Raw genomic sequence first — 25,576 nt, 5'->3', positions numbered from 1 at the left:
TTGATTGCGGATGTAATGCCGGACAACCGCAGGACGGCTTTGGCACCAATTGATTTGCGCCCAAGATACGTTGCTCATGCAGCTTACCAAAAATATCTCAGGAGCAAAATAGATGCGTGAACATCTATTCAGTCATCAGATTCTTTTTCGGATGATGGATGTGATGCGATGCGGACTCGAACAAACGATCTCCACAGGATGGAGATTGATCGACTGAACATCATGTGATTCACCTTCTGGGCCATGAGGTCCTTCGGATGTCAACATAAAGTAATAGGTACTGTTATTGCACATATATACCTCTTGAGCATGACATATACACCGTTAACTGATGGTCGTTGGGACCGTACACTGGCTACAGTGGGCCATCAGATCCTTCCAAGGACCCACCCGACTCCACCCTCCTACTCCTCATAATCAAACGCGCTCGCAGCCGTGCCACCACAAGCCCGTTCGAGCGTCAGGAAAGCGAAATGCCCACCGACGACCGGCCTTGCAAAGAACCACGGACCGGGAAATCCGCCGTTGCCCTCGGTGTTGTACAGGTCTGTGAACGGGCGATCGGTGACTGTCTCGTTGAGCCACAGCGCCACCCGGTCAAGGATGTCGGAGCGGACTTTCTTCGATGCGACGGCGGCGGCTTCGAACTCCCAATCAGACTTGGTGTACAGGTGCCGACTGTCGAGGGGGAGGCCGTACTTCTGCATGGCTTGGGCATACCATTTCGACTGTCCCTTATAGACGCTCGAGGGAATGAAGTCTTTGGTGATGGGTCGGCGACCGTTCGAGCCCTTCTTAGACGACAACGGCTCTTGAGTGTGCGCATCCCCGGCCGCGTAATTATCAACACTGGCCTCCTCATCAGATGAAGCGGATGATGTATTCGTGGTGCTCGGATGGAAACACAGCACCGCGTCCGCGTACAGCGAATACAAGGTTGTCCAACTCCCGTACCAGTCGTACGCGAGTTTCGCATGGCCACCATCACGCGAGATTCCGTATTCCTGCCACTTCTCAATGTAAGTCTCGGAAATATTGCGATAGTGCTTCGCGTCGCCGGTACGGTCCATCAAGTCTGCAATTTCGCTGAAGGCTTTGATGCCAATGATACCCTTTAAGGCAAGATTGGTTTGCAGCGGCAACCAGCCAGCAAAGTCATCTGTGCAAACTACTACCGGTCAGCAACAGGATGAGGGAGAATAGACCTGTGCAAAAACTTACGCTGATTGTGAGGTTCGAGGGCATCTTCGACTAGGTAGCCTGTCCATTGCTTCCAAAGGTCATAACTCTCTTCTAGCCATTTCTTGGCTTGCTTGACGCCTTTGGTGTGACCACCCCAAGTGTCATCGATGTATGATATGCCGCCATGTTCGCCGATATTCGTGAGCGCGAAAGCCTTCTCGTTCGAGTCTACAGCATCAGTGTCATCGCCGATAGTGGACCAGATGGATTGAGCATCGGCATCGAAGCTGTAGCTCATAGAATTAATGAGAGCCAGACCCATGATGAGCATGTCGCCACATTCTTCCACGGGCATGTATTCGTCTCGGCCATCAGCGTGGCCAGTCAGATTGGGAAAGTGTGCACCCAGATCGTGCATCGAGTACTTGTTGGGATATTGGCCGCTGAGCTGATGTTCAAGAAGAGGTTCAAGAAGGTACGCGAGCCACCTTGGGTTGGTATAAAGGAAGAAGGGGAAGGCTGGGAAGATGACATCCACAGTCTGGCTGTTGCCATTGGATGAGATCTCCTTCAAGAAAAGCAGCGGGCTCTCGGGTGTTCCGGAGAAACTCGTAGCACCCATTGCTTGTCGTGCAGAAAGCGCGACGATGTCAACATAGTTCGTGGAGCCAGATTGGTAGGCATCGATGCGTAACTGCTCAGAGTAGTTGCTGGCTAGACTGTTTGCGTTGGCAAAGTCTCCGTAGTGGAATTTGATGAGCGTGGCGTCTCCGTGGAACCACGATGACCACAGTGGCTTCATGTAGGTAAGACCCCGGGCTGAAGCGTACTGCGTGACGGGGTCTTGGACGTGCGTAATCGTGAACAGAACGCTCTCGCTAACCGCTTTCGTCGAGGCCGAGGAAGCGCTTTTCAAGTTGAAGGTCTTCGAGAAAGCGAAAACAGGCTCCTCGTCCATGATGGAGCGAAAGTCTTTGTCGACCTGGTTCTGCAGTGTCCCGGTCTTCGCAAAGCGCTGTCTCAGCAGCGCCGATGTTCCCGCCTCATGGCTCACATCGCTCGGCCCAGTGAAATGCAGCTGGCCCCACTCAGCTTGATCATGTTCCTCAGTAAAGATCTGCTCGACCTGGCGCTTGACACTCCACGTCTTCAATCCTTCTGCAGAGTCAGCAGACCCTTGCTCAGTCAATCCCCATTCTATGAGGCTGTCCCGCTTGCCGCTAACCCATTGTCCATTGACGTCAACATATACAGATACGTCGAAGCTTCCTTGTACGTGAATGCTGAGATACGCAGCAGGTATCGATTGTCGTAGCGTCGACGTCGGCGTGATGGGCGAGAGGAAGCTCAACGTGATCTCGAGATCACCCGCACTGGCAAGCTTCGGCGGCGCAGGGATTGAGAAGGTCAAGTTTGTCGTACTCGCATCGTATTTGGCGCCCTCGTATTTGGGGAACGCGACGGTGTAGTGCTCACTGCTCTGCTCGAGCGAGTCGTGCGGGCGGCCGAGCAGCGGGTACACGTTGTTTGTGTCAGGGACAGATGCAAGTACGCCAAAGCCGAGCTCATCGCCTGTCCAAAACATGGGCCATTTGCTCCAGGGCTCTTCGCGTGCATTTTGCAGCCATGTGCTGAGGTATGGGTTCCTGACGATCAACGGCAAGATGGGCGGCTTGAGGGACGAAGCTTCCGCGACGCTTGCCAGAAGCGTTGCGGCTACGACGCTGAATGCTCTCATTGCGTCCAATAGTCACGAACAGTGGCAGTAACAAACAATGCGCAATAACGGGACAACAGTGGTACGAACGATCTATCGTTGATGGAGGAAGGGGAGCTGCCGCCCTAGCCTCTGGGGTAGCTCATGCGGGGACGGTGGGGCCATCCGCGTCATTTGATCGGCCCTGCGTTTCAGCTCAAGGGACCAGAGAGCTTGACAGTGTCAACCAAGTCTGTGACTCCCAGCAACCTCTCGTATTTCGATGCAGCGCACATGCATCGCCGTGATGCATTATGTACAAGAATTCAAACTGAACATTGTGCGTTGCTTCGTCCCATCATCCAAAGCGCATCTTGCTTTATCCGGGTATATACCTAACATCCAACTTTTGAAGTATGCCATACCAAACGCCATCGCTATGCAATCGAATCAACCGTGGCCAAAGCCTATCCCTTATGCTTCAGCAACGGCCTCGCCGCCTGCGCTCGCAGTCAACATATCAACCATGCCCTGCACACTCCATGCTATCTGACTGGCCTCAACGGTGACTCGTACGCGGCTCATGAGTGCATCGACCAAGGTGTCGATCTCCTCACTCCGACCTAGCTGGTCGGCGTATAGGTCCAAGACTACCAATGCGACGTCGGTGGTCAGGCGAGTGATGCGGTAATCAGAGATGTTCTTGATGAGCCAGCGCAAGACGGGCTGCAGGGTCACCTCATCGCGATTTGCAAGAGCGGAACGCAGCGCCGAGCGGTGGCGGAGAGCGGTCAGAAGGGAGAGTGACTGAGTGCGCGCGTTGTTGTCCTGCAAGTGTGTTAGTGATGGTCTGGTTAATATCAATCTCCTGGTTTACCTTCGACTCGAGCACCATATCGAGCGCCTTGGCATACTGAGCCTGTCGCAGTGCATGCGCCCATGGAGCTCCAGTTGTGACCTTGCCACGCGCGTTGCCCTCGATCACGATATCTGCGCTCTCGCCCGTGAAGTCTTTGCCACGAACACGCTTCTCCCAGCCCTTGCCACGCTTGCGCTTTTTGGAGCGATCGTACTCGTCGATCTTGCCTTCCATAAGCGCCTTCATCTCCTTCTCGCGCTCGCGGGCAAGCACTTTCTGCTCGCCGCTCAGATGAGTACGGATCGAAAGGATACCAGAGGTGAGGCCGACGGCGATGTGCTTGTCCTCCTTCTGACTCGGGACAACGGAGAGGGAGAGGATGGGCGAGGGGTACTTCAGTCCTCCGACGACATTCCAGCCTGAGGTTTCGAAAACCTTGACATGGCCATCGAGGGAGCCAGAGAGCAGACGTGAGCCGTTGTTCGCGAGAGAGAGGGCCGTGACTGCTTTCTGATGGTTGCGGAGCATGTGGATTGGCTTTGCAGCGACGATGTCCAAAACGGAAATTGCGTTGTCACTGGTTGCGAGGACGGCGGTGCCAGAGGGCATAGGAAGGACAGTCTCGATAGGATGCTGGTGCTTGAATACCATAACTGCTTTGCCGCCAGCGCGCGAGTCCCAGAGGCGTACGGTCTGGTCATAGGAGCCGGAGACAAGCAGTCCGGACTGCGCAGGCATGAACGTGCCCGTGCGCACGTAGTCCTGATGACCCTCGAACTTGGTGATGCTCGTATCGCTGGGCAGATCCCACAATCGCACAGTGCGGTCGTCCGAGCAGCTCATGAGACTGGTAAGGTCGGCGGGGTTCCATTCGGTCGTCCACACGGGCTGCTTGTGCTCCTTCCATGTTTTCAGAATGGCTCTGCTCTTCACATCAAAGGCCTGAATTGACCCGCTGTCACCACCCGCGACCAATATGCGACCATCTCGTCTCAAGTTGCCGGAGCGCGCAATATCGTCGACGCCGAAGCGTGAGATGGTCTTGACGACCTTCCGGGTCTTGGAAGAGAAGATCTGCACACGTGACCCAGTAGTGACTGCGAACAGGTCTTGCGACGCAGAGAGCGAGTTCGAGGGCGGCGGGGGCGGGATCGAGATGTGCGTCACCGGCGACGAGTGCTGCGACGGATCGAGGCGAAGCTCCGACGTGAACGAGTTCCAGTATTGCTGCTCCGACGTGACGGTGGAGGGGCCCTTGGGCAGCTTGACGGGCTGCAACAGCTGTACTTCGGCGGCCATGGCGGGCAGATGTGGGCGCACAGTTTGTCGTCGGTGTGCACTGTGTGTCGCGCCGGCCTCGAACTTCGTCGCAACTTTTTTGGTGCGCTAAACCAACTTTGGAAGCGGGCCTGGCGCGTCTCTCGCACCAAGCTGCACCCTCACGCTGCTGGAAAAGCGGGGCCGTTCTTAAACCGAGGTCGGCATGTTTGCACGACTATATTAACTGAAAGTAGGTTGCAGACTACGTCGGCTCTTGCTGCTTACAGAAGCCAGCCTAATATCAGCTGAACGCCTCCAGGCAATATTGCACGAACAGGACGTTGGCGTTCCAAATTTAGGTCTAGTGTTTGCCTGATCGCCTGGCGCGACATCACTGATATAGAGGGCGTCAAGGTGCCAACAGCGACAAACATCTCACCATCGCCAAAACGGCTGCCTCAACTTATCATGACATACCCAGTCCCATGTTTTAGCTCGACTGAAGTCGAGTAGGTGTCTTGCTGCCGCATACGCGTGTCTGTTACGATGTCCGTCACGAGCGACAACCTGGAGGAGTTCTTCGACTTCGCACAACTCGAGCAGGACAGCGGAGTGTACGAAGGGCTTGCATTCGCTGAAGATGTTGGAATCGCATTCGTTGAGGATGTTACCGCCATGGAGTGGCAACCATCGGGCGCTGACTACCGTCCAATACCAGACAGACAATCACAGGAGCTATGCGTTCAGTGGCCTCTGAGAGAGACCCTGAGTCAGTCACACATCCACAATGATACACATACAGCAGCTTCTCTATGGTCTATCAGCAACACCCTTGTCACAAACGGTCACCAACAATGCACTGAGCTTACGCCCACACCTTCTTCATCATTGCAAGCACCCGACAACGCCAGTCGCATCACCGATCAAAGGGCGGCACCTGCCGTCTCTCTGGTGGGTGGTGCATCCAATCCCCCACACGTAAGGTTGGGAAGGGACGCCATCGATAGGATAGGCGCACAATCTACGGATCGTAGCAAAGTCACGCCCTTACAGACGTCCAAGATATCCTTGCCAACTCGCCATACTTCGTCTTCGAGCTGGAAACCAGCATCAGCTAAGCGCAAAGGCCCTCAAAGCAGGATTCCGCTCGAATCAAGACATATTCTTGAGGACGAATTTGCTACAAATCCATACCCTTGCTCTTGGGAATACGACATCATCGCTCATCAGGCCAACCTTGACGTCAAGAAAGTCCGCAATTGGTTTAACAACACTCGGGCCAGGAAGAAGGGTGAAGGTGAATTTCCAGCCATGTTTGCTATTCTCGTGTATTGCATTCTGACTTGCATAGATCTTGATGATAACGCTCGACAAGACCCTCACGAGAGTATACACACCCTCAAGCCAAAGCTATCTAGAGACAGCCTGGAAGCTCTTGATACTCACACAGAAAAGGCTGTCGAACCCCCTCAACCACCAATGGCATTCTACCTTGCACAGTCCTATCAAGAGGAGGGTGTCGAACTTACTGATATACAGGCTGCCATGGACAATGATTCGTTTAGTGTTAGCGGCCTCTCTGATAGAGGCGTATGGTCAGCATCGAGAAGAGGATCCGCAGTCGAATCGACCGTCTCGTCTGAGGGTACGGCAGCAACATCCTACACTGTCTCCTCGAACGGGAGCCGTAGTAATGTTTCCTCCTTTGGTCGAGAGCGGCGACGTGGCCGGCGACGGATGGCATGGAAAGAATCGCCTCTTACTCGGTCTATCAATGGCGTGAACAGCGCTGGTCAGCCTCAACAAGATCTACCATTCTTCTGCACCTTTTGTCCACGAGCTTTCAAGACAAAATACGAATGGATCCGCCACGAAGACTCCGTACACGCCCTTCGAACAACTTGGATATGTTGCGACACGAAAAACTTGCCCCTCCAGTCTTGCCCGTTCTGCGGTCATATGCATCCTGACGACGCCCACATGGCAACGCACAAATACGAGCAATGCCGATCTAAACCCGAGGCGCAAAGAACGTTCTACCGTCGCGACCACTTTGTGCAGCATCTTCATCACATTCACTTTGCCAATGCCAAACATCCATCGGTGCGTGTCGGCTGTCAAGCGCGCCTACTGGCATCAGAAGGACACAACTTTGGCTGCAAGGACCTTTCGCTCAAGTGGCGAAGGTTTGGTGCACCCATGAAGAAAGACGACCCGATGCTACACTGCGGCTTCTGTGGCAAAATACCCAAAGACTGGTCAGAGCGTTGCGAACACATAGCTGAGCATCTCGCTGCTCGTGACCTCACTCGGTCCGTATGGTGGCCAGAACGAAAGGAGAACCATCTCGAGAATCTCTACTCCACCACGCCGTTTGAGTCTTTCAGGTGTCGCTACTGCTTGAAAGTGTTTACGGACATACAGGCTATGAATGAGCACACTCACTGTCGTGTCTGGAGTTGTCGTTTCCTACAGAGCTTCGACGATGTGGCTGCCGAGAACGCCGGCCCGCCGCTCTGTCAAGACTTTCCCTCTGCCAAAGCTCACCACTGTCATCTCTGTGGAGCTGGCTACCGCGCTGTTCATGTTGAGCACGCCCAAAACTACCACAGGTATAGGTCTTGTAACCAGGAATTTTACGAATCAGAGGAGGCCTTCCTTCAGCACTTGCACAACTTCCACGGCGCGTCTCATCCTACCTTGTTGCGAGGCAACCCTGTCATAGAGCAAACGTTCATGCGTAACAAGGGGGCTTCCTTTGAGCCCGTCGAGTTCAACGAAATGACACAGCCATGCCTCGTGGAACTCGAGGCAACACCACTGACGCCCTTCACTGTTGATCAGTCGGCTTTCCACGCAACCAACAGTGGAAAACAAGATCCAAAACAGCACAAGAGGTCATCTCCTGTACGAAGGCAGTCTACAAACTCACCCATTCATCAGACCTCAGAAGCATCAAGAACGCAAAAGCAACGGTCAGAAACGGCAACAACGAAGGCAGACTCCCACGAGCCCCGGTTCCTTCGACTGAGCACTTATGTACCATTTGTGTCATCGCGCATCTTCTACTCGCGCTCTTCGAAGTCTGCCGATCTACCAAAAGATGATCAAGCTGTTCTCGAAGAGGTACCAAAGCCGCACTTGACAGCTTTGGTGATGAGCGCAGGCCTTGTCAGCATGGCTGTGGCGCGTTGGACTATCAGACCAAAGAAGCTTTCTAAGGACAGTCTGTTTGAATTGGTGCTTGACGAAGATGTTGACTGAAATAACGTCGCATCTTTTGATCGAACTTTCTACTATAGAGAAGGGATCTCGAATATAGTATCAACGACTGAGACATATCCGAACGTTTCGGCACACTACCGCCCGATGGGTGAATGTCGCCTGAGCCGTGTTGTCCCGAGGATAGGATTGTATTCCTCAGCAAATACTCCGGCCGACGGATCCATGACGCGATCTGCTGCACAACAAGCTCAATGGTCAATCTAAATCTACGAAGCTTCCAAGGCACGCAGCCCACAATAGGTATGCGGAGTGTTGTTCATCAGGTTCGCCAAGTGCCTCGTATCTCCAGCTGCCTAATCGGGTTTCGTCGTTCAGCTTGGCGGCATGACGAATATGCAACTTCCCCTCAACTCCAGGAAGTTGATCAAAGAGATTGCCATGGAAGGTAAGAGTTGCATTATATGTGACTTGGCTGTGATAAGATCTCGTATGTAATGGAAGGGTTTATAAGCACGGTCTTGCATCTATATTTCACAAACATTGTTTTTCATTTGGCTCAGGTTGAAGGAAGTCGAAACCATGAGACTGAGCAATCTAATTCTGCTTGCTCCACTGGTGGCAGGCTCACCTCTTGAAGCCAGTCGAGCCTCAGTCCCTCGCAACGTGGGTACCAGCTATGATGGATATCACATCTACAGTATCACTCCTTCGTCTGCCAATGAAGCTCGCGACCTAGCAAAACAATTCTCTCTCTACCATACCCATCCCATCCGCGACACCTTATCCGTGGCCATCCCACCTGAAGAAGTTGCCAGTTTCGAGAGCCGTGGACTGAAGACGCGCCTAGTCAATTCTGACTTGGGAGCGCACATTCGATCCATTGACAGCGGGCCAATTGAGTACAGTCGCACATTGCACAAGCGTGGCGAGCTACCTGATCTCTCGTGGTACGACACGTACCATCCGTACGCGGACCATCTGGACTACTGGGATGACCTAGTACATGCGTTCCCAAAGAACTCTAAGAAGTTCCCGCTTGGAAAGAGTTATGAGAACAGGACTATCTATGCCTTTCATCTTTTCGGAGATAAGAAGAAAGGCGGCCATGGGCCAAAGACAAAAGACAAGCCCGTCATCCTTTGGCATGCTACTGTCCATGCTCGAGAGGTGCGTCACGTCTGATCTGGTAATCAAATGCTTATTAACTTTCACAACAGTGGATTTCAACCATGGTCATCGAATATCTCGCCTACCAACTCATCGACGGCTACAAATCCGGCAATGCCAACGTGACCGCCTTCCTCGATCACTACGACTTCTACCTGGTCCCCTTCCACAACCCAGACGGCTTCGTCTACACCCAAACCACCGACCGCCTGTGGCGCAAGAACCGCCAGCCCCGGCCCTCGATAAACACGACCTGCATCGGCACCGACGGCAACCGCAACTGGAAATTCGAATGGAACGCTGAGCCCCCCGAGGGCGGCTCGACGCCCGACCCCTGCGGCCAGACCTACCGCGGCCTGGCACCCGGCGACACGCCCGAGAACGCCGCGCTGGACGCGCTGTCCGCGCGCCTGTCGAAACAGGGCCAGGGGCTCCGCTCCTTCATCGACTTCCACTCGTACTCGCAGCTCGTGCTGACGCCCTGGGGCTACTCGTGCGATCCGCTGCCGGAGACCATCGAGCGGATGGTGTACGTAGCCAACGGGACGGCGCGGGCGATCGAGGCCGCGAGCGAGCGCGGCAGCGTGTACGAAGCCGGCCCGGGTTGTCAGATTCTGTATTTCTCGACGGGGAATTCAAGGGACCACCATCATGCGACGCATGGGGCGGACCATTCGTGGACGCTGGAGTTGAGTCCAGCGGATGTGGCGGGTGGCGGGTTTGTGCTGGATCCGAAGGAGATCTGGCCCGTGGTGAAGGAGCAATGGGCTGGGCAGTTGTATACGTTGAGGGAGGTGTGGGAGAACTAGGGGTTCACGGAGGATAATCGGTGTAGAATGAGAATGAGATGAGTCGGCCGATTTGTGGGTACGAATGGATGGTATTCAACTTGTCAACAACTGGCCCCGGTTGACTACGCGCCATACTTCAACCAACTGATTTCCCGAGTATCACATCTCAATGATGACCGCTTTCGAAAGCATGACACAACATGGTCACATGCTACCATTCTTTTGGGTGACCTTACACCAGCCGTTCTTCACTTCTCTCGTTCGAATGCCGTTCTTCTCTCCCCCTGGGCTGGCCGTTCTTGGTCTTTTCTTATCACCGAGCCGCACAGCAACAGCTCGTTTCACCCAGTATATAAACCAAAGAACGTATGATAGATACTTAGACGTACAACAGTCATTGCCAAAGTAAGGAGGCATTAATTGTGAAGTTCTGGTGTTCACTTTAGCATGTCGTTCTACCCGTTCAACAAAACAGCATGAAAACCGATTAAGACGCGATTTTGCTCAGAGCGTCAACTAGAAGCATACAGAACATATGACGAGATGGTCCCGTAGAGATACTTCCATACATGCCATCACTGAACTTGAATTGTGGTCGAATCAGAACCACGAGATTCTGCAGTGTCATGCCAAGCCACTAGCTCCAAAACAGACAAGCGGACGCCGAGCTGGACCTCACGTCTGTCGAAGCTCGATATACGGCTAAGGAACCCCACATCTACACCGCGACAATGGCTTCAGGATACGGACTTGCTGGCGGTACGTATGCGATACTTCCTACAAACACTGGGGTGCGACTTTGGAGGCGACGGAGGCTCGGGAGCGGGCGCAATGGCAGGACGAACACCAACGGCATCATTCCGAATATGCCGACTATGGCGCGACCGCGACGACGACACTCAATTGCGTGAGAGCGGGAACCTTGGGAGATCTTTTTAAGGCTGCTTGCCCATGGCTTGTACCGTCTATCACCATCCGAAGACGCTCCGGGACCGCAATCCGACACAGACGCCAACACACCCACCACACTCCACCAGCACATCGAAACGCACCGCTACGCACCTCTGCGTCAAACCCAGGACCCCAGACCATCCGACCGCCCCTCCACCCAACCGCCAAGCCTCCACCGCCCACCCGCACCACCTCCAAGCCGCTCTTACCCCCCAACCAAGCCCCAGCGCTGCGCAAGAAGACGATTACTGATACACATTGAACAGGCCCCTCGCGCTGCTTCCCCTTCTGGCAAGAAGTCCTCGCGTGCTACGTGACCAACACCAACGCCGAGGACGACAGCGGCAAGGCCAAATGCGTGCCCGTGCTTGAGGACTACTACGAGTGCCTGCACCACAAGAAGGAGGTACGTCAGGCACAGAACGCCACCATATATTTCATCCAACTCTCGGTCTGAAGCCATAAAACCACCCCGCTCGTCCACGACCGCATTGCCTTGTACAGCGTTGTGAGGAACGGCAAGCTAACCCACCCACCCCCAGGCGGCCCGCACCCTCGCCCTCCAAGCCGCGTACCGCAAGGCCGAAGCAAACATAAAGCGCGACGACGCGCCCTCGGCAGGCGAAATACGACGATTAGGGGTGCTGGACGCGCCGCTGGAGGAGAAGAACCTCAAAGCGAGCAAGTGGTTCCCGCACAAGGAGATCAACTAGAACCCAGCGCGCCAGCTTTGCGAGAACAATGAGACTATGGGAAGCCGAGTCGAGAGCGTGTCGTGCTGTGTATACCAATCACACGAACCGAGTGGCAGGTGTGCAGAAGTAGAATCAGGGGACGGGAGATGAATATGCAAATGCAGTGAATTTCAGATAACTTATTTGTTCCCCCTCAGGCCCGTGCTGTGCAGTGCGCCATTGAAGGTGTATACAGCCATATCGTCGAATATCGTGACATCATAAACAATCGTACTATCCTGTTGCGCCATACTGTGAACCATGAACTCGAAGAGTATACAACAGGCCGTGCATCGTCGGATTCCCCCCTCTTACCCATTACAGTCCGTCGAATAATATTCCCTTAAGGAATATACCCTTTGTACTTTTACTGGCTCGTTGCCATTACTCTGAGTCCCTTGGCTGCATATTCGATATGCTCTCATCCACGCAGTCTCGTCCTTGTTCCAAGGACTCGCCATTACAATACATCTGCCGTCTGCTGTTGTATTCCTAAATACCGGAGCGGCCAACAACACCGTGGGCCTGCGCCATGCTATGGTGAAACGAGCCGATCTTCTGAAAGCCCCTACCATGTTGTTAGTCTCTCGTCCTGCCTGGCAATCCCTGATGGAATAAGAACTTACTTTGACAGATCATAGCTCTCTTCCTCCGGCTCATCTTGCTCCTCGAAACTTGTCAGACTCGCGCCTCTGACCATACCACCCAGCCCGCTGGGGCCGAGCACATTAACGTTTGAGTTGCTCCTGCTGCGCTGGCTTCCACCGAGATCGCGCCGACTCACTGGTCGACTGACAGTGCGGCTTGGGCTCTCCGCCCCAACATCTTCATCATCGCCAGGCTTGTCGTCAGACACATCTTGGTCCTCAAGCTCAGCGCTGTGCTCTTCTTCCTCCTCGTCTTCTTCTTCTTCATCAGGCAACATCGGAGGCGAGCTGGGCTGCAGGTCCTCTTCATTATCCTTGTCATCGAGATGCATCTTGGTCGGGCTGAACTCGATTGGGAACTTGGCAGGGGTGCTGGGCAAGTCCACAAATTTCCAGAAAGGAGCAGGACTAGAGAAGTTCATGTACTGACTGGGCATTTGAGCGGTGCTAGGAGGGGCGAGACGAGGGGCATGACGAGTGACGAGCGGCGTGACGAGAGCATTGTTCATTCGACCGGCATCATGGTTTCCCTGATTGTTGCTTGTTGTCGCGTCGGAATACAGGGTAGGCGGCGAGTTTGCTGCTTCGCTCTTCAAGCCAGTCAACCCAAGACCTTGCACCATGGGCTTTACAGGATCAACGCCAGGCGATGACTCAAGGTGCGATCTGGGCTCTTCAGTCTTGATGTACGGTGGATGACGACTGTCATTCCCACCATACACGAGGCGCTTAGCAGGTGTGACAAAGTGGTTTATTTCGCGGATGTTGGGCGATTGCTTCAGTGCACCGAAAGGGCGAGAGCCGCGATCAGGGGTATACGATTCGTTAGGCGCAGGAACTGATGACAGAGGTGGAGTTGCAGAGCGAGGAGGGGACTTTAAGCGAGTGCCTTGCTGCCTGTGATCCCGGTCGAGTGCACCAACCAGCCGTTCTGTGGCTTGAGATGGGTTTCCTAGTGCAGGCGAGCTGGGTCCAGAACCATCAGGGCGAAATCCAATGGCTATTCCACCGCCCTTGCGGGGGTTGAGCAGTTGCTTCCTGATGAATTCCTCACGTTCTGCATCGGCAATCTTCCACTTCATTCCCTTGCCAGGCTCGTCTGTTCGGCGCGCAACCTTCTCAAAAGATTTATTCAGAGACAAATTATGGCGGATACTGTTTTGCCAGCCGCCATTAGTGAAACGGAAGAAAGCGTACCGCGACTTGATATAGTCATATATGTTCGCCAAAGTCAGCATCTCCTCGTCGTTGCTCAGAATGGCCTGCCCAATCAATTGTGCATAACTGTAGGGTGGCTTGATATCCTTGGCCTGGTCATGGCTGTAATCAACTTCGTCAGTCGAGTCGATCATGACACCACGGGAGAAGATGGCAGGAGAACCTTTGCTGCGAGGACCGGTACCTGGCTGAAACGTCAGAGGCGTTCCTGGAGGTGGGCGGCCTGGAGTAGACGCCATCTGATTGTAGTAAGCCTGCGACGACTGGTGCTTAATCTCGCGGTTTCGTGGGTGCGAAGACGGCGGGAACGGATCGTATTGCTCGCGCTTGGGAGTGGGTCCGCTGGGGGGAATGTTCTGGTGCGATCTCGAAGGTGGGTTACCGTCGTTGTCGGACTCGCCAGCCTCCTCTCCGTTCGCCTGTCGCAGAAGCATTGGATGAAAGTGGTCCTCTTGATTGGCGAGCAGGAACAGCATCTGAGTACCCATGATGCTAATGCAGATACCGGAATGCAGCATCTCCACCTGGCCCTTTGTAACGTGCACGTCATCCAGCTTGAGACCGTTGCGGCTATTGACTATGATGTACCAGTTCTGATCGGCAGAATCGAAATAGATCTCGGCATGTATGCGCGAAACCTGGCGTTCGGGCCCCAAGTCGATGTGCACTCCCCAGTTGGAGACAGACTGGGCCTCGCTCTGGGGGTGTCCGGGGATGTCTGCCTGCGAGCTGGGCGGCTGGGGGCGGATGGCCGAGTCAGCACGCCCCACGAGAATGCGCGTCTCCTGGACGAAGAAGCACCAGTCCCGAGCTGCTATCTTGGCGAAGGCGGCGATGTTGTGGCCCTGGTTCTTGCGGGCTTGCAGGTCGTTGGCATAGTCGATGGCGGCGTTCGGCGTGTAGTTTGAGGGAATGCCGAGAGCGGCAATAATGCGGTTCTGGCGCTCCACGGGGTCTTCGTCGTCAGCATTCGGGAGTGTGGTGTTGCTGTCGTTGCTGGCAACAGACTCGGTGATGCGGGTGCGTGGCGGGTCGGCAGCGACGGCGGTGGGTTCATTACCGTTGAGCTGGCCGCGTTAGCAAAATAGACGCTGAATCATCTGGCGCAGCACTCACGCGTCTGCGCTTCCGCGAGGGCGTGGCTATGGAGTCGGCGTCAGACTGCGGTTGAGCATCGGGCTCCCGGCGGGAACGGAGGCCTACGCGTGGCGGCATCTTGCATATGCGCGGGCGCTGGAGAGAAGATTAGCGATCGTGGGCGTTTATGAATGTTTGCTGTTTGTTGCGCTGCTGGTAGCCGTGGTAGGTAGGGTCCAGCGATCCAGCCGAACCAGGGCCAGTTGGCCAGTCGCCGTTGCTGAGGGTCTTATATCGCAGGTGGTCGCTACCAACCAGAGGGCGTCGCAATATTACACAGGCAATGCGACTCCCGGCGGCCGGTCGCGCATGCCCGCGAACATACTGGGCGCATTCTGAGTGGACTGCGCCTGCTCAGCTCCCAGCAGCCGCACCGGTCCCCGGCGTCATACCCCTCCACCACAACCAAGGGATCGTGCTTACCTCTGCTGTCGACACCCGTTTTCTTTTGCAGATGCGCGATGCGGCTGTCGCAAGTTATTGGCGTTGGCGCAATGTGGCAGACGGCGTCGGTGCGTTCGCAGGTGATGGGGTTGGTAAGTGGGCCGCGGTCGCGGTGGCCGCTACGCACTGGGACGTGTACCGGTGTTTGTTTTCAGTGACGCGACCGATTGGCGTCGTCCGCAAAAACGCAGTGGAGCAGTCAGCCGAAGACCAGACGAAACGATGTCCACGGTCGAACGCAGTGAGCTATCGATAGGGATAGGATGATCACAGAGCCACAGACGTCGAGCTGCAATTACGACCAAAATTGCAAAGCACTTTCGTAATGCACATCCGTGCGCGTCCTGGATGACCGGTCACGTGTCTGCGGCGATAGTGCATTTCAACAAGTGCGTCGAGGGAGCGAACGAATCTTGGTGACGGCTGACAGCTGATAGCTGGTGCAGAGTTTACCTAGGAGCCAAAATACTCTTGCAGACAAAGATAACTTCGCTGCGCTTTCTTTGTTCAGCCCACCTCGCCGCCATCACTCCATGTCTGCTTCACTGCCTCCTGAGACACTGAGCCTCGCAGCACAAGCAGGCCCGGCCCTTGCAGCGCATACCAGCGAGGAGCGCTCACAAGCCGACGAGCCCCTGTTGCACTAGACCCTCTCACAACATACTCCTGCAATCACAGAGGTCTAGCCCTTGTTCCAGGGTGGCTGGCATTCTGGGGTTTGTGCTGTGGTCCTTTGTTTGTTGCCAGTGATTTTCAAACTTCGCTGAACGCGTTTGTTGATTCTAGTGCGTCATCGACGCACTGACATGATGCAACCATCAGATTCCCAAGGACCAATTATTGGGGGGGCTGGCCACGAACGGGTACACACCCTATCCGCAGTCCGAAAACTGGATTTGGCAAGGTAAGGTGGACAAACGAGGCTGGTGATTTGAGGACTGCGTGATCTTTTCGGTCCTTTCCACGGATATCCGGCCTTGTGCCACAAACGATTTCGTCCTTCCCAAATGCTTGAGCACACGCAGATGGACTACCACAGGACAGGCCTACAAAGCAATACATAGTATTATCCAAGAGTATGCAAGATCCGTCTGACCAGGGGACTAACTTCCAGTATCTACACGAGTAGCGAATGGTTTGAGTAGAAGATTGGTTATTCAGACCCAGTCCTCACGCTCTTGTTCGTCCTTGCTGCCACCATTGTTGCCCTTCAGCCAACCCACACCTGAAGATGCCACGCCTTTCCATCTCTCGACACTTTTCTTCTTGACAAACTGGTACTGACGTGAACGGCTCCTCTCGAGTCGCTGCTTGAAAGGGGCTTCGCCGGATACACCTAAACCGGCGAGCTCCATATCGTCTCGGACTTCAGCTTCTCTGAATCCAAGCGCCGATTCAGCACGTTTCGACTTTGATGAGTTGCCACGGTTCAGATTGGCCTTCTGTTTTGACCCGATCGTCTCGTTGGAGCGGACTCTTTGCAATCGATCATGCAGCTCTGCCGCTACACCATCATCAACAACCCTGCCCTTACGGTTGGAAGGCGGAGTATGAAAGTTCCAGTCCGAGTCCGGGCGGCGCATAGCATATTTGCGAGGGCTGTGATTGAGTATTTCACCAAGCTCCTGTAAATCCTCGACTTGTGCTCGCATACGATCTAGCGATTGCATCCGCGGTGCAGCAAAAGCACGGCCTTGGACAGATTGCGAACGCTTACGACTCAGTGCAGATGGGGAACTGCCTCGCTGATCCACACACGTGGTACGCTTTTCTTCAATAGCCAGAGCCACTTGGGCGACCGAGTTTGGCACTACGTCAAGGGAATTCTAGGCATTGTTAATTGTAGGTTGGAAGTTGAGAGCCAGAGGACGTTTACCATATGTATAAGCACAATTGGTAGCTGAACAGTAACCAGTCTCCTGTACGTAGTCAGCGGGGTGTACAATTGCATCGAACGGACTGACAACTAACGAGTGCGCGCTGCCCACAATGACGTTGAGGAAGTAGCGGACTTCGAAGTATTTACCTGATTTGTTAGTTCTGTCTTTTTTGAGTTTGAGATTTATGCATACCACACTTGACCGTACCATGTCCGCGAGGCACTTCCAGATCACAGGTGCGTATGTGTGTATGATGGGGATCTACGCCATGCCACCCGGCAGCGCCCTGCTTGACTACACTCTTGCTGAGGATCGAACGCTCATTGTTGTCAAAAATACGCGCTTGACCAGCGGATCTTTCCATGGTCGATGCAGCGGCCTACAAATGCGGCAATCAGCACAACACAAGATGATCAGAGCTGCTACTAAACGAACGTGCTTATAGCATAGTATGTCCCGTTCTAGCTGAAGCTCGATCTTTTTGACGACCTTGCGGCTGTTGTTTGCGATGTGCACATCAACATAGATACTGGTTCCACTGACCCAGACCTGTCTGTGGAGACCAGCCGTGACTCGCACAATGTCGAGAGTATTGTCGCGAGCTCTGACCCATTCGTCTGAGGCTGTGAGAGGGCTGGGGAGAGACATGAGAGCTTTTTCGGCTACCTGCTTGTCAGCATGCGCCTTCGTAGTGAGTCGTATAGTACCCACGATCATACACTGAAAGAACGGTAACATCGTCCGAGGTTCTAACGATGTACTGCTTGCCATGGTCCCGAATCAGAAGCGATGCACAAAGTGTGTATCGGATACGCGCGATTTTGGATTGAAACGGCGGAGGGCCGACATTGAGCGGGAGGTTCAGACGGAAAGCAAGATGGGTGATGGAGGGCATGAGGTGCCAAAAGAGCTTGTTGGACCCGATCGGTTTTTGCTCGTAGACCATGTGTTGAGGTGGCGGATGGTCTTCGTCAATCAGTTCTGTGGCAAGATTAAGAAAAACAGATTTTCGGTTTCCACTCATTTCTTCCATGCCCAGAAGATCAATTGATATGCGGGCAATGTCCAGAGTCCGTCTGTGACGTATTCGCTCTGCGTCGTCAATGCTGATCTGTACAGTGCCTTCGATTGACCCCCCGCCCACGAATATGCCAGCTGTTAGGTCTAGCCCAAGTTCGATGCGAGGATGGCGATGTGATGGGAACTCAAGGAGCTCTTTCGAAAGCGGTTTGCGGATAAATGTTTCAGAATATATGCCTCGATTGCTGCCATGTAATGTAGGGTCTATTCGCGTAGCAACATGGCGTACAGGAGATAGAGATTGACCATGTCGAGTACCGTGATCAAAGCCTCCTAGGGGAGGCTGCTGCGGTATTGTAGGTATTGTATGTGTTGCAGTGTATTTAGGTAGCCCATGGGTAGATGACGATGGCAGATTCCCACAAGCCTGTCGAGTCTGTGAAGCACCACATGTGCGTGCGCGTGAGGAAGAGCGAGGAGGGACACTGCCAGGAGGAATGCTGTATATACTGGAGACACTGTCTGCAGGACTTGGTGGTGATGGTGTTCTAGAGGCTCGCCATCGGTACATGGATCTGCCGCCATTGCTGTCAATGCTGTTTTTTCTATCCGGTTCTCGGTTCTCGCCATGTCGAGTATCGGTGCTAGGGCGACGCTTCGATGCCGCAGAAGGCCTCCGTAATAGCTCTGGTCGAGATGTGCTACGAGGTAGGTTATTGTCTGGGAGTAACTTCCGCGGTATAGGATCCGCAAGGCTTGGTTCAGTAAGCTCACGAATGTCGGATAGAGGACGGACTTTGCCCCACGATGGTGCATGTAGAGATGATGCCTTGGGTTCGCCGAAAGAATTGTTGGCCGTGCCTCCACCACCCATAGATCGATTGCCCCCTGTTGAAGGAAACGTTACGAACGGTGGATCGCTCACTCGTTCAAAGGGCGGGCGAGTGTCTGAGTATGGGCTCGCACCTGGCTGCGACTGCGAGTGGCCTGACCCCTTCAACAGCCGTCCAGCGAGCTCGGCCAATGTCATCACAACCTACCCAACTGCTGCGACTCTTCGTATGTCGCGACAAGGCGTAGCAGTTTTGTGCACGACTGATAAGGAAGCTGATGGTTGCTGGTTATATGTCGACCGAGTGATTGATGCTGTATCGAGAGAAAGTCATGTGAGCTATGTCGATGCTCGATATCCTGGAGTTAGGTGAGGTTCGTCGTGTGAGTTGCGCATAGCGGTGTTGGTAGCATTGTAAACGTCGAATGTGATGTTCACGAGTGGGTGGTAAGTGCTTTCAATCACCGTTCGTAGCAGGCAATTGATACACGTGCTGATTGTGCAGAGCGAGAGCAGGAAGGAAGCTCGCAGAGACCCCCATTCTGAGCGAACATGATAGACGAGGTTATGAAAACGGGCGCGTTTACAATATTATACGACATGTTGTTGCGTCTCTTACAATTGTTATAGTAGCGGCGGTTCAAGTAAATATCGCTTGTCAACACCATACTGAAAGGACGATATTTTGCTGCTCGTCCGTGTGCGAGCTGTGGAGCTTCGTACAACACTGACATAAACAGAAAATTGCCTACCCTTTAATCAATCCCGCAATACATGTTCATGGATGCATTCGCTTTTATCCTCATACTTCACCTGTCGTACACTTTCGAGCTTGCCGCAAATCGGCCTCCGAAGCCGCCCTCTTACTGCCAGGAAGCAGGCGTGACGATACAAGATCGGCCCGTAAACACCACGTTGCTCGTGGCGGGTACGTTGGTCGTGAAACCGACAGTCTCGTACGAGTCTCGACTCTTGCGCTATGGACCGTGTCAAGGTCACCTGTTCTCAGTGGATGCGCCACATGATCTTTTCTTGCCACATCGGGATAGCAGCATTGCTCGCCTTTCGAGGCAACAGACTCGCAAAGAGTGGTTCCAATGTGCGAATTTTCAGCAGCGGACGTATCAGGACGACTGCCCTGCGAGTGCCTGCAAATCAGATGGCCGCGCATGCTGGCGCCGTTCAAGCGGGGTGCAGGCCAAGCTCTTCCTCGTGACCGTCCTTGCAATTCATGTTTCTGGCGTTGAGTGCTTGCGCATGCAGTCATGTTGGCTTGCTTACCGGTTTGCGAGCCTGCAGTACAAAGCTCACTGGCGAAAGCATGAATTGCTTCTTGGATCGGCGTGTCGCTCTGATGCTTTTTCTGCCGCAATCCTCACATCAGATCGCTGCATTGTCAGCCTTACGACGCTGTGGTCTGGAATGAGCGAGCAGCGACTACTACATGGCCAGTCTGCTACGTCTCACAGCGCGTGGCCTCGGTGCAGGGAGCAGGCGGGCCGGCCGAGGCTGTTCTTTTGTGCGTGGCAGTTTCTCGGCTTTCGCAGCGCGTGGTCGTAGATGGCTGCAAAAAGTTCATGAACGATGCATGACGTGCGCAAAGGCTCCGCGCAGCCATCCGCAGCGTCCTTGGGAGCAAGCCCTCTTGATAAAGATGAGGCTCTCGCTGGCACGATGGAGATGCCGGAGATGCAGCACAAAACTTGCCTGGTGGCGCGGGAGCTAGGACTCAGCTACGCTGCAAGCGGTTTTGGCGTCCGTATCGGCAGTCCCTGCCTTGTACGGCTCCTCCACGATGCACTGTCGCTCGAGGGCAGCGGTGATGCAGTGCACACCCCGCGAAGAAAAATTTGAGCTGGTCCGCCAACCGCATCTGCGCACGCCTTGGCTTGGATCAGTGCATGCGCCCAGGAGCAGACGCTCGGTTGCAATTCGCTGCCGTTAGCTGTCCTCTGCAGAGCAGTCTTCAAGCACACAGAGGCTGCGCTCGGCACCGTGAATTGGATCTGGCCCGCCCGCGCCTTTTGAAGCCCAGCACCTCCGCCCCTCCGCTGGCCCTCTTTCGTTTTCATTACCCAAGAGCTTACCTCACAACTTCTGCGCGGCCACCCACAGCGCTCGACTCCCTGGATTCTTATCAGACATTATCAAACCCCCAAACAAACGCAATCGCTGCTCGACCCGGTGTTACGGTGTCTACCCCAGTGCGCGCTTAGCCGATACAGAGCCTCCTGCCGCATCTTGACGCCTGTTCGCTGTCGCGTCTATCTCACCTCTTGGCGCTCCTGTGCCCCTCTATCAGACCGGAGGGGTACGGTGGACGCAGATGGGAGATAACAGCGTAAAAGCTATGACGGCTGCCGTGGGCAAAGCGGAGGACCCGCGCGAAGGCTCGACGTCGTCTATCGAAGACTCCCCCGAGCCGGGCCACGCGGAGACTTATACCCAGGAGAACCCGCAACAGCAGAAGCGCAAAGGCGGTCGCAAACCCGTGAGCCTCTCCATGCACCCTAAATTGCACTATCTTGCCTATCATGAGCGCCACAATTGCGCACCCATTTGACATGTCACGAATTGGACTAACCAAGCGTCGTAAGATCTATGCCACCTCGGAAGAGCGCAAGCAGCGCAATAGGCAAGCCCAGGCCGCGTTTCGCGAGCGACGAACCGAGTACATCAAGCAGCTGGAGAGTACCATTAAGCACCATGAGGAGACGCTGCAGAACCTGCAGAACAGTCATCGCAACGCTGCCGACGAATGTCTTATGCTCCGGTATAAGAACTCTCTACTAGAGAGAGTCTTGCTAGAGAAAGGTATTGACTGCCCATCACACAGGCCAATGTCGATAAACGCTAACCCCTGCTCCACCAGGCATTGACGTCCAGGCTGAGCTGCGCGCAAAGACTGGCAGTCCTAATCTCGGGCCCACAAGGCCTGCGGGTGCTGCACATGCGTCTCCCAACCAGCCACCACTCCAGCAACGTGCCATCTTGAATAGACAGCAGCAGAGGCGATCGTTGCAGGGACCACCCAAGGTTGATGGCGCCAATGGCCTACCTATGATACAGCCAGATGGTCCTATCCAACGTTCGCCGCTGTCGCAGCCTACTCCAGGCTCTCATTTGTCTTCGCCTGCTCAGTCAGCAACGCGTTCGCCCAACTTCATGCCTCAGGGCCACTCAGTGTCGCCTAACTTTGGACCCATCCCACCTCAGCAGCAGCAGCAGCAGCAGCAGCAGCAATTGCGACCACAGCCACCTAGATCCAACTTTAACCATATGATGGCAGGCCCGCAGAGGCCGGTGACAAACCAGGCGCCTGCAAATGGCATCCAGGGCGCGTCTTCTGTTGGTCCTGGTGCCAATGGCATAACTCAGAGCAGCGGACCCTCTTTCTATCAGACACAGTACTCGGACCACATGACTCAACTAGGCAAGCTGACCCCTATCTTTCCTAGCTTAGGTATAGGACTTTGTAATCCTAGGCTGATTGGCGTGTAGAGCAGGAGTATGATGAGCAAGCCGATAACTACGAGCACGACGAACCGAGCGACCAGTCGGCCGGCCCCGGCCCCTTCCCGCACCACAACTTTCCCCCCGCGAACTCCATGCCCCCTCCGATGCCACCCGCACAAAATCCACCATTCCCAAGCCCAGCCTCGCTGGCACCAAACGATGGCAACCAGTCTTTCAACAACATGAACCACCTCTTCGACCCCTACGATCCAATGCTGGATGCAGATCCGTTCGGGCTGTCTGCTAGCATGCACTTCCCCACCATGTACGAGTCGAGATGATCGACGCAAGGATGAATATGATTAAGTTAAGAGGAGGGCACATTGGACACCCACCTTCGTCGCAAGAGACCTTAGCACCCGATACGTTTTTAATGTGTTCTTTAGCGGGCGTCATAACTGGCTTCGACTTTGTCAGACAGCATAACGGCGTTCCTCAAATCACGGCAACCGGTGGCCATAGACCTGGCACCATTCTTAAAAGTTCTGTTTCCTTCTGATGCTGGAGCATCTTTGTGTTTTTTTTGGCGGATTTATAGACTTTTCAGCTGTACATTCATAGCAGCAATCTTGACAAGGAATGGAGCCTTGGAGGCAGCTCTTCCTCGCGAGTTGGGAGGAGTCATCAATGGGTGTGTTCAGGCTAGAGCAGCTGTTCACGGTTCTCTATGCGAGGGAAGTATGACCGAACTGGCTGGAGGGGAACAAGCAGAGCCCTTTCACGGCGCAGTCGGTCCATCAAATTCGAGACCGACTGCCGCCTTGTACATACACATCAATACCAAAGCCATGCTCAACGTCCATGCAAGGGCGCAACAAAGACGCTGCCATCTGCCATAAACCTCGGGATGACGTTGACTCCAGTCCAAAGCTGCCTCGACTAAGCGAATCGTGCCAAACGCGGAGGCAGCGATGTCTGACACACGCAGCACAGGCAGCGCCAAAACGCGTCAATGCACCTTGCAGATTGAAACAAAGCAATTTAGATTACAATTGACATGTTGCATGCACAAGTTATTGCACCGTCATGCGGTCTTTCGAGTACACGTCGAGGCCCGTGCCCCACCTGGTAATTGACTAAGCGAACCAACCCACACGAATTTCCTTGCCTGGCTGCAAGCGTGCTTCCACCAGCGTCAACAACTCGTTTGAGAGCCACCACCGAGAGTCCAGTCCCTAGTACCGTAGGGCCAGCTCTCGCATTTTTCTTTTACCCCCGGCAGATTGCGCATCTAGGAGGGCAAAGCGCACAAGGCGCTCTAAACCATCAAGATGACGACAATTGCTTCCAAGGTGAGCTCGAACCTCGCTCCAGCGCCCGCTGCAGCCCCGCGCCGCATCGCAACCCTCAATGGGACGCTTGGAGCTATGCATCAAAGAGAACATCAGCTAACAATATCATAGAACATGTACGAGCTGCTGGGTATGCTAGTTAGAAGTTCATCGCTCGCGAAAACTCGCTCACGACCCCGCAGGCAACGACCCGGAGCTCGACCCCAACAGGCCAGCTGAGCCACCGACAAAGGCCATCGACAAGTCCGCCCCCAGGATTGGCAAGCGCGACGGTTCCGATGTCAAGGCTGCTCCCGCAGTTGAGCGCCAGGGCAACCAGTCTCGCCCCAAGCAGAACAACAACGCCAACGACAACGGTACGTCCTGGCACATATCATCCAAGATGGAGCACAACGGGTGCACAGGATATCGGATCGCGACCTTGGACTAACGGTGTGCAGCTTTTAGGGATCGCGCTGCCGGTGCTAACAGCAACCGCGCACGCGGCTCTGGCGGTGAGTCTATGTGTACCTCTCCCCCCTCCCAGCACATACTGATGCTTCGCAGAGCCTGAGCAGCAGCGTGGTGGCCGCGGCGGTCGTGGCCGTGGTTCCCGCGGTGGTGCCCGTGGAGGTCGTGGTGGTGCCGGCCGTGATGACCGTCACAGCAAGACCGGTCTTGGGTATGACATGAGCCTCAAAGAACCGAAGTACCTTTCTGACTTTTGATAGCGAGCACGAGAAGCAGGCTGCCCACGGCTGGGGTGCCGAGACTGGCGAGGCCGAGCTTGCTGATGAGCAGGCTGGTGAGGCCATCGCCAAGAAGGAAGAGAAGGAGGCCGTCAAGGAGGATGCCGAGGCTGAGGCCGCTGAGGCCGAGCCCGAGGACAACTCCAAGTCCTACGTTGCCTACCTCGCCGAGTTGGCTGAGAAGAAGCTGAAGCTTGGCGAGCAGAACCTCCGCAAGGCGAACGAGGGCAGCTCCAAGAACTTCCCCGAGGGCACCCAGGTCAAGCGCGAGGAGGAGGACTTCTTCGCCGGCTCCGGCGGCAAGGCCAAGCGTGAGCGTCAGCGCAAGGAGAAGGTCCACGTCGAGCTCGACAGCGAGCGCATGCTCGCTCCCCCTCCCCGTGAGGGCGGTGCCTCCCGTGGTGGTCGCGGTGACCGTGGCGGCCGTGGCCGTGGCGAGGGCCGTGGTGAGGGCCGCGGTTCTTTCCGTGGTGGTGAGGGCCGTGGCCGAGGTGGCGACCGTGGTGCTCGCGGTGAGGGTCGCGGTGGACGTGGTCGCGGCGAAGGCCGTGGTGCCGCTGCTGCCCCTGGTCCCCGCGGTGGCCGCGGCGGCAACGCCCCCAACGTCGGCGACTCCAGCGCCTTCCCCAGCCTCGGCGCATAGACGCCTGTCGACATTGCGTCGACTACTAGCACGACTCCTGAAGCTCGTGCCTGACGTTCGCATCAACGACGTCTCGATGATATGACAACAAAGCGATCTGACGAATGGACGATTGAACGGAGGAGCTGGACACCATATAAGGATTCTCTAAAACGACGGACGGCAAGGAAAAATCATCTCATCTACTCGGTGTTTACATTTCTCTACATGCGGTGAATCCCTTTGCGTTTGGCCCACGGCTCAGTCACCTTCAGGGTCGTTCTGTTTCTTGATCAAAATGAAAATTGTCTGCATGATCAAACTTAGTGGTCAACTATGTCCACGCTTAAACTCGCATCGTGATCTTGCCATCTG

The 25,576-nt window shown here is 54.8% G+C and overlaps 9 protein-coding genes across 9 annotated transcripts; 5 read left to right on the top strand and 4 right to left on the bottom strand.

Annotated features, from left to right (window-relative positions):
* Positions 1–160: 160 nt before the first annotated feature.
* On the bottom strand, positions 161–2,994 carry C7974DRAFT_393242 (glutaminase A). The gene is made up of 2 exons (XM_046141755.1): positions 1,222–2,994; positions 161–1,168 (listed from the first exon to the last, which is right to left on the bottom strand). Exons 1-2 carry the CDS (start codon positions 2,918–2,920, stop codon positions 405–407), a joined length of 2,463 nt encoding a protein of 820 aa, XP_045998432.1. The 5' UTR covers positions 2,921–2,994; the 3' UTR covers positions 161–404.
* C7974DRAFT_393238 (WD40-repeat-containing domain protein) lies at positions 2,995–5,071 on the bottom strand. Its single transcript, XM_046141754.1, has 3 exons — positions 3,758–5,071; positions 3,294–3,708; positions 2,995–3,218 (listed from the first exon to the last, which is right to left on the bottom strand). The coding sequence occupies exons 1-2, from the start codon at positions 5,034–5,036 to the stop codon at positions 3,353–3,355; spliced, it is 1,635 nt and encodes a 544-aa protein (XP_045998431.1). The 5' UTR covers positions 5,037–5,071; the 3' UTR covers positions 2,995–3,218; positions 3,294–3,352.
* A 472-nt stretch (positions 5,072–5,543) lies between these two features.
* On the top strand, positions 5,544–8,261 carry C7974DRAFT_433607 (uncharacterized protein; the record flags this gene model as incomplete). Its single annotated transcript, XM_046144930.1, has 2 exons — positions 5,544–6,294; positions 6,349–8,261. The coding sequence occupies 2 exons, from the start codon at positions 5,544–5,546 to the stop codon at positions 8,259–8,261; spliced, it is 2,664 nt and encodes an 887-aa protein (XP_045998430.1).
* Positions 8,262–8,531: 270 nt separating this feature from the next.
* Positions 8,532–10,291, top strand: C7974DRAFT_176496 (carboxypeptidase-like protein A4 precursor). The gene is made up of 2 exons (XM_046136259.1): positions 8,532–9,389; positions 9,440–10,291. Exons 1-2 carry the CDS (start codon positions 8,802–8,804, stop codon positions 10,196–10,198), a joined length of 1,347 nt encoding a protein of 448 aa, XP_045998429.1. The 5' UTR covers positions 8,532–8,801; the 3' UTR covers positions 10,199–10,291.
* Positions 10,292–10,868: 577 nt separating this feature from the next.
* On the top strand, positions 10,869–11,985 carry C7974DRAFT_393234 (NADH:ubiquinone oxidoreductase 11.5kD subunit). Its single transcript, XM_046141753.1, has 3 exons — positions 10,869–10,939; positions 11,398–11,537; positions 11,674–11,985. Exons 1-3 carry the CDS (start codon positions 10,912–10,914, stop codon positions 11,842–11,844), a joined length of 339 nt encoding a protein of 112 aa, XP_045998428.1. The 5' UTR covers positions 10,869–10,911; the 3' UTR covers positions 11,845–11,985.
* On the bottom strand, positions 11,986–15,249 carry C7974DRAFT_393232 (fork head domain-containing protein). The gene is made up of 3 exons (XM_046141752.1): positions 14,847–15,249; positions 12,492–14,797; positions 11,986–12,433 (listed from the first exon to the last, which is right to left on the bottom strand). The coding sequence occupies exons 1-3, from the start codon at positions 14,943–14,945 to the stop codon at positions 12,358–12,360; spliced, it is 2,481 nt and encodes an 826-aa protein (XP_045998427.1). The 5' UTR covers positions 14,946–15,249; the 3' UTR covers positions 11,986–12,357.
* Positions 15,250–16,327: 1,078 nt separating this feature from the next.
* C7974DRAFT_453087 (uncharacterized protein) lies at positions 16,328–19,241 on the bottom strand (the record flags this gene model as incomplete). Its single annotated transcript, XM_046145850.1, has 6 exons — positions 16,328–17,137; positions 17,188–17,230; positions 17,283–17,337; positions 17,384–17,570; positions 17,627–17,853; positions 17,903–19,241. The coding sequence occupies 6 exons, from the start codon at positions 19,239–19,241 to the stop codon at positions 16,469–16,471; spliced, it is 2,520 nt and encodes an 839-aa protein (XP_045998426.1). The 3' UTR covers positions 16,328–16,468.
* A 2,336-nt stretch (positions 19,242–21,577) lies between these two features.
* On the top strand, positions 21,578–23,142 carry C7974DRAFT_453083 (uncharacterized protein; the record flags this gene model as incomplete). The annotated part of the gene is made up of 3 exons (XM_046145849.1): positions 21,578–21,857; positions 21,916–22,506; positions 22,545–23,142. The coding sequence occupies 3 exons, from the start codon at positions 21,578–21,580 to the stop codon at positions 22,838–22,840; spliced, it is 1,167 nt and encodes a 388-aa protein (XP_045998425.1). The 3' UTR covers positions 22,841–23,142.
* A 543-nt stretch (positions 23,143–23,685) lies between these two features.
* Positions 23,686–25,408, top strand: C7974DRAFT_176418 (uncharacterized protein). The gene is made up of 6 exons (XM_046136258.1): positions 23,686–23,851; positions 23,963–23,981; positions 24,034–24,207; positions 24,292–24,345; positions 24,398–24,512; positions 24,562–25,408. Exons 1-6 carry the CDS (start codon positions 23,831–23,833, stop codon positions 25,220–25,222), a joined length of 1,044 nt encoding a protein of 347 aa, XP_045998424.1. The 5' UTR covers positions 23,686–23,830; the 3' UTR covers positions 25,223–25,408.
* Positions 25,409–25,576: the final 168 nt, after the last annotated feature.

This window comes from Boeremia exigua (genome assembly GCF_020726555.1).
Source record: "Boeremia exigua strain MPI-SDFR-AT-0100 chromosome Unknown C7974scaffold_5, whole genome shotgun sequence".
NCBI classification, from domain to species: Eukaryota; Fungi; Ascomycota; class Dothideomycetes; order Pleosporales; family Didymellaceae; genus Boeremia; species Boeremia exigua.
This window is presented reverse-complemented; position numbering and strand designations above follow the sequence as displayed.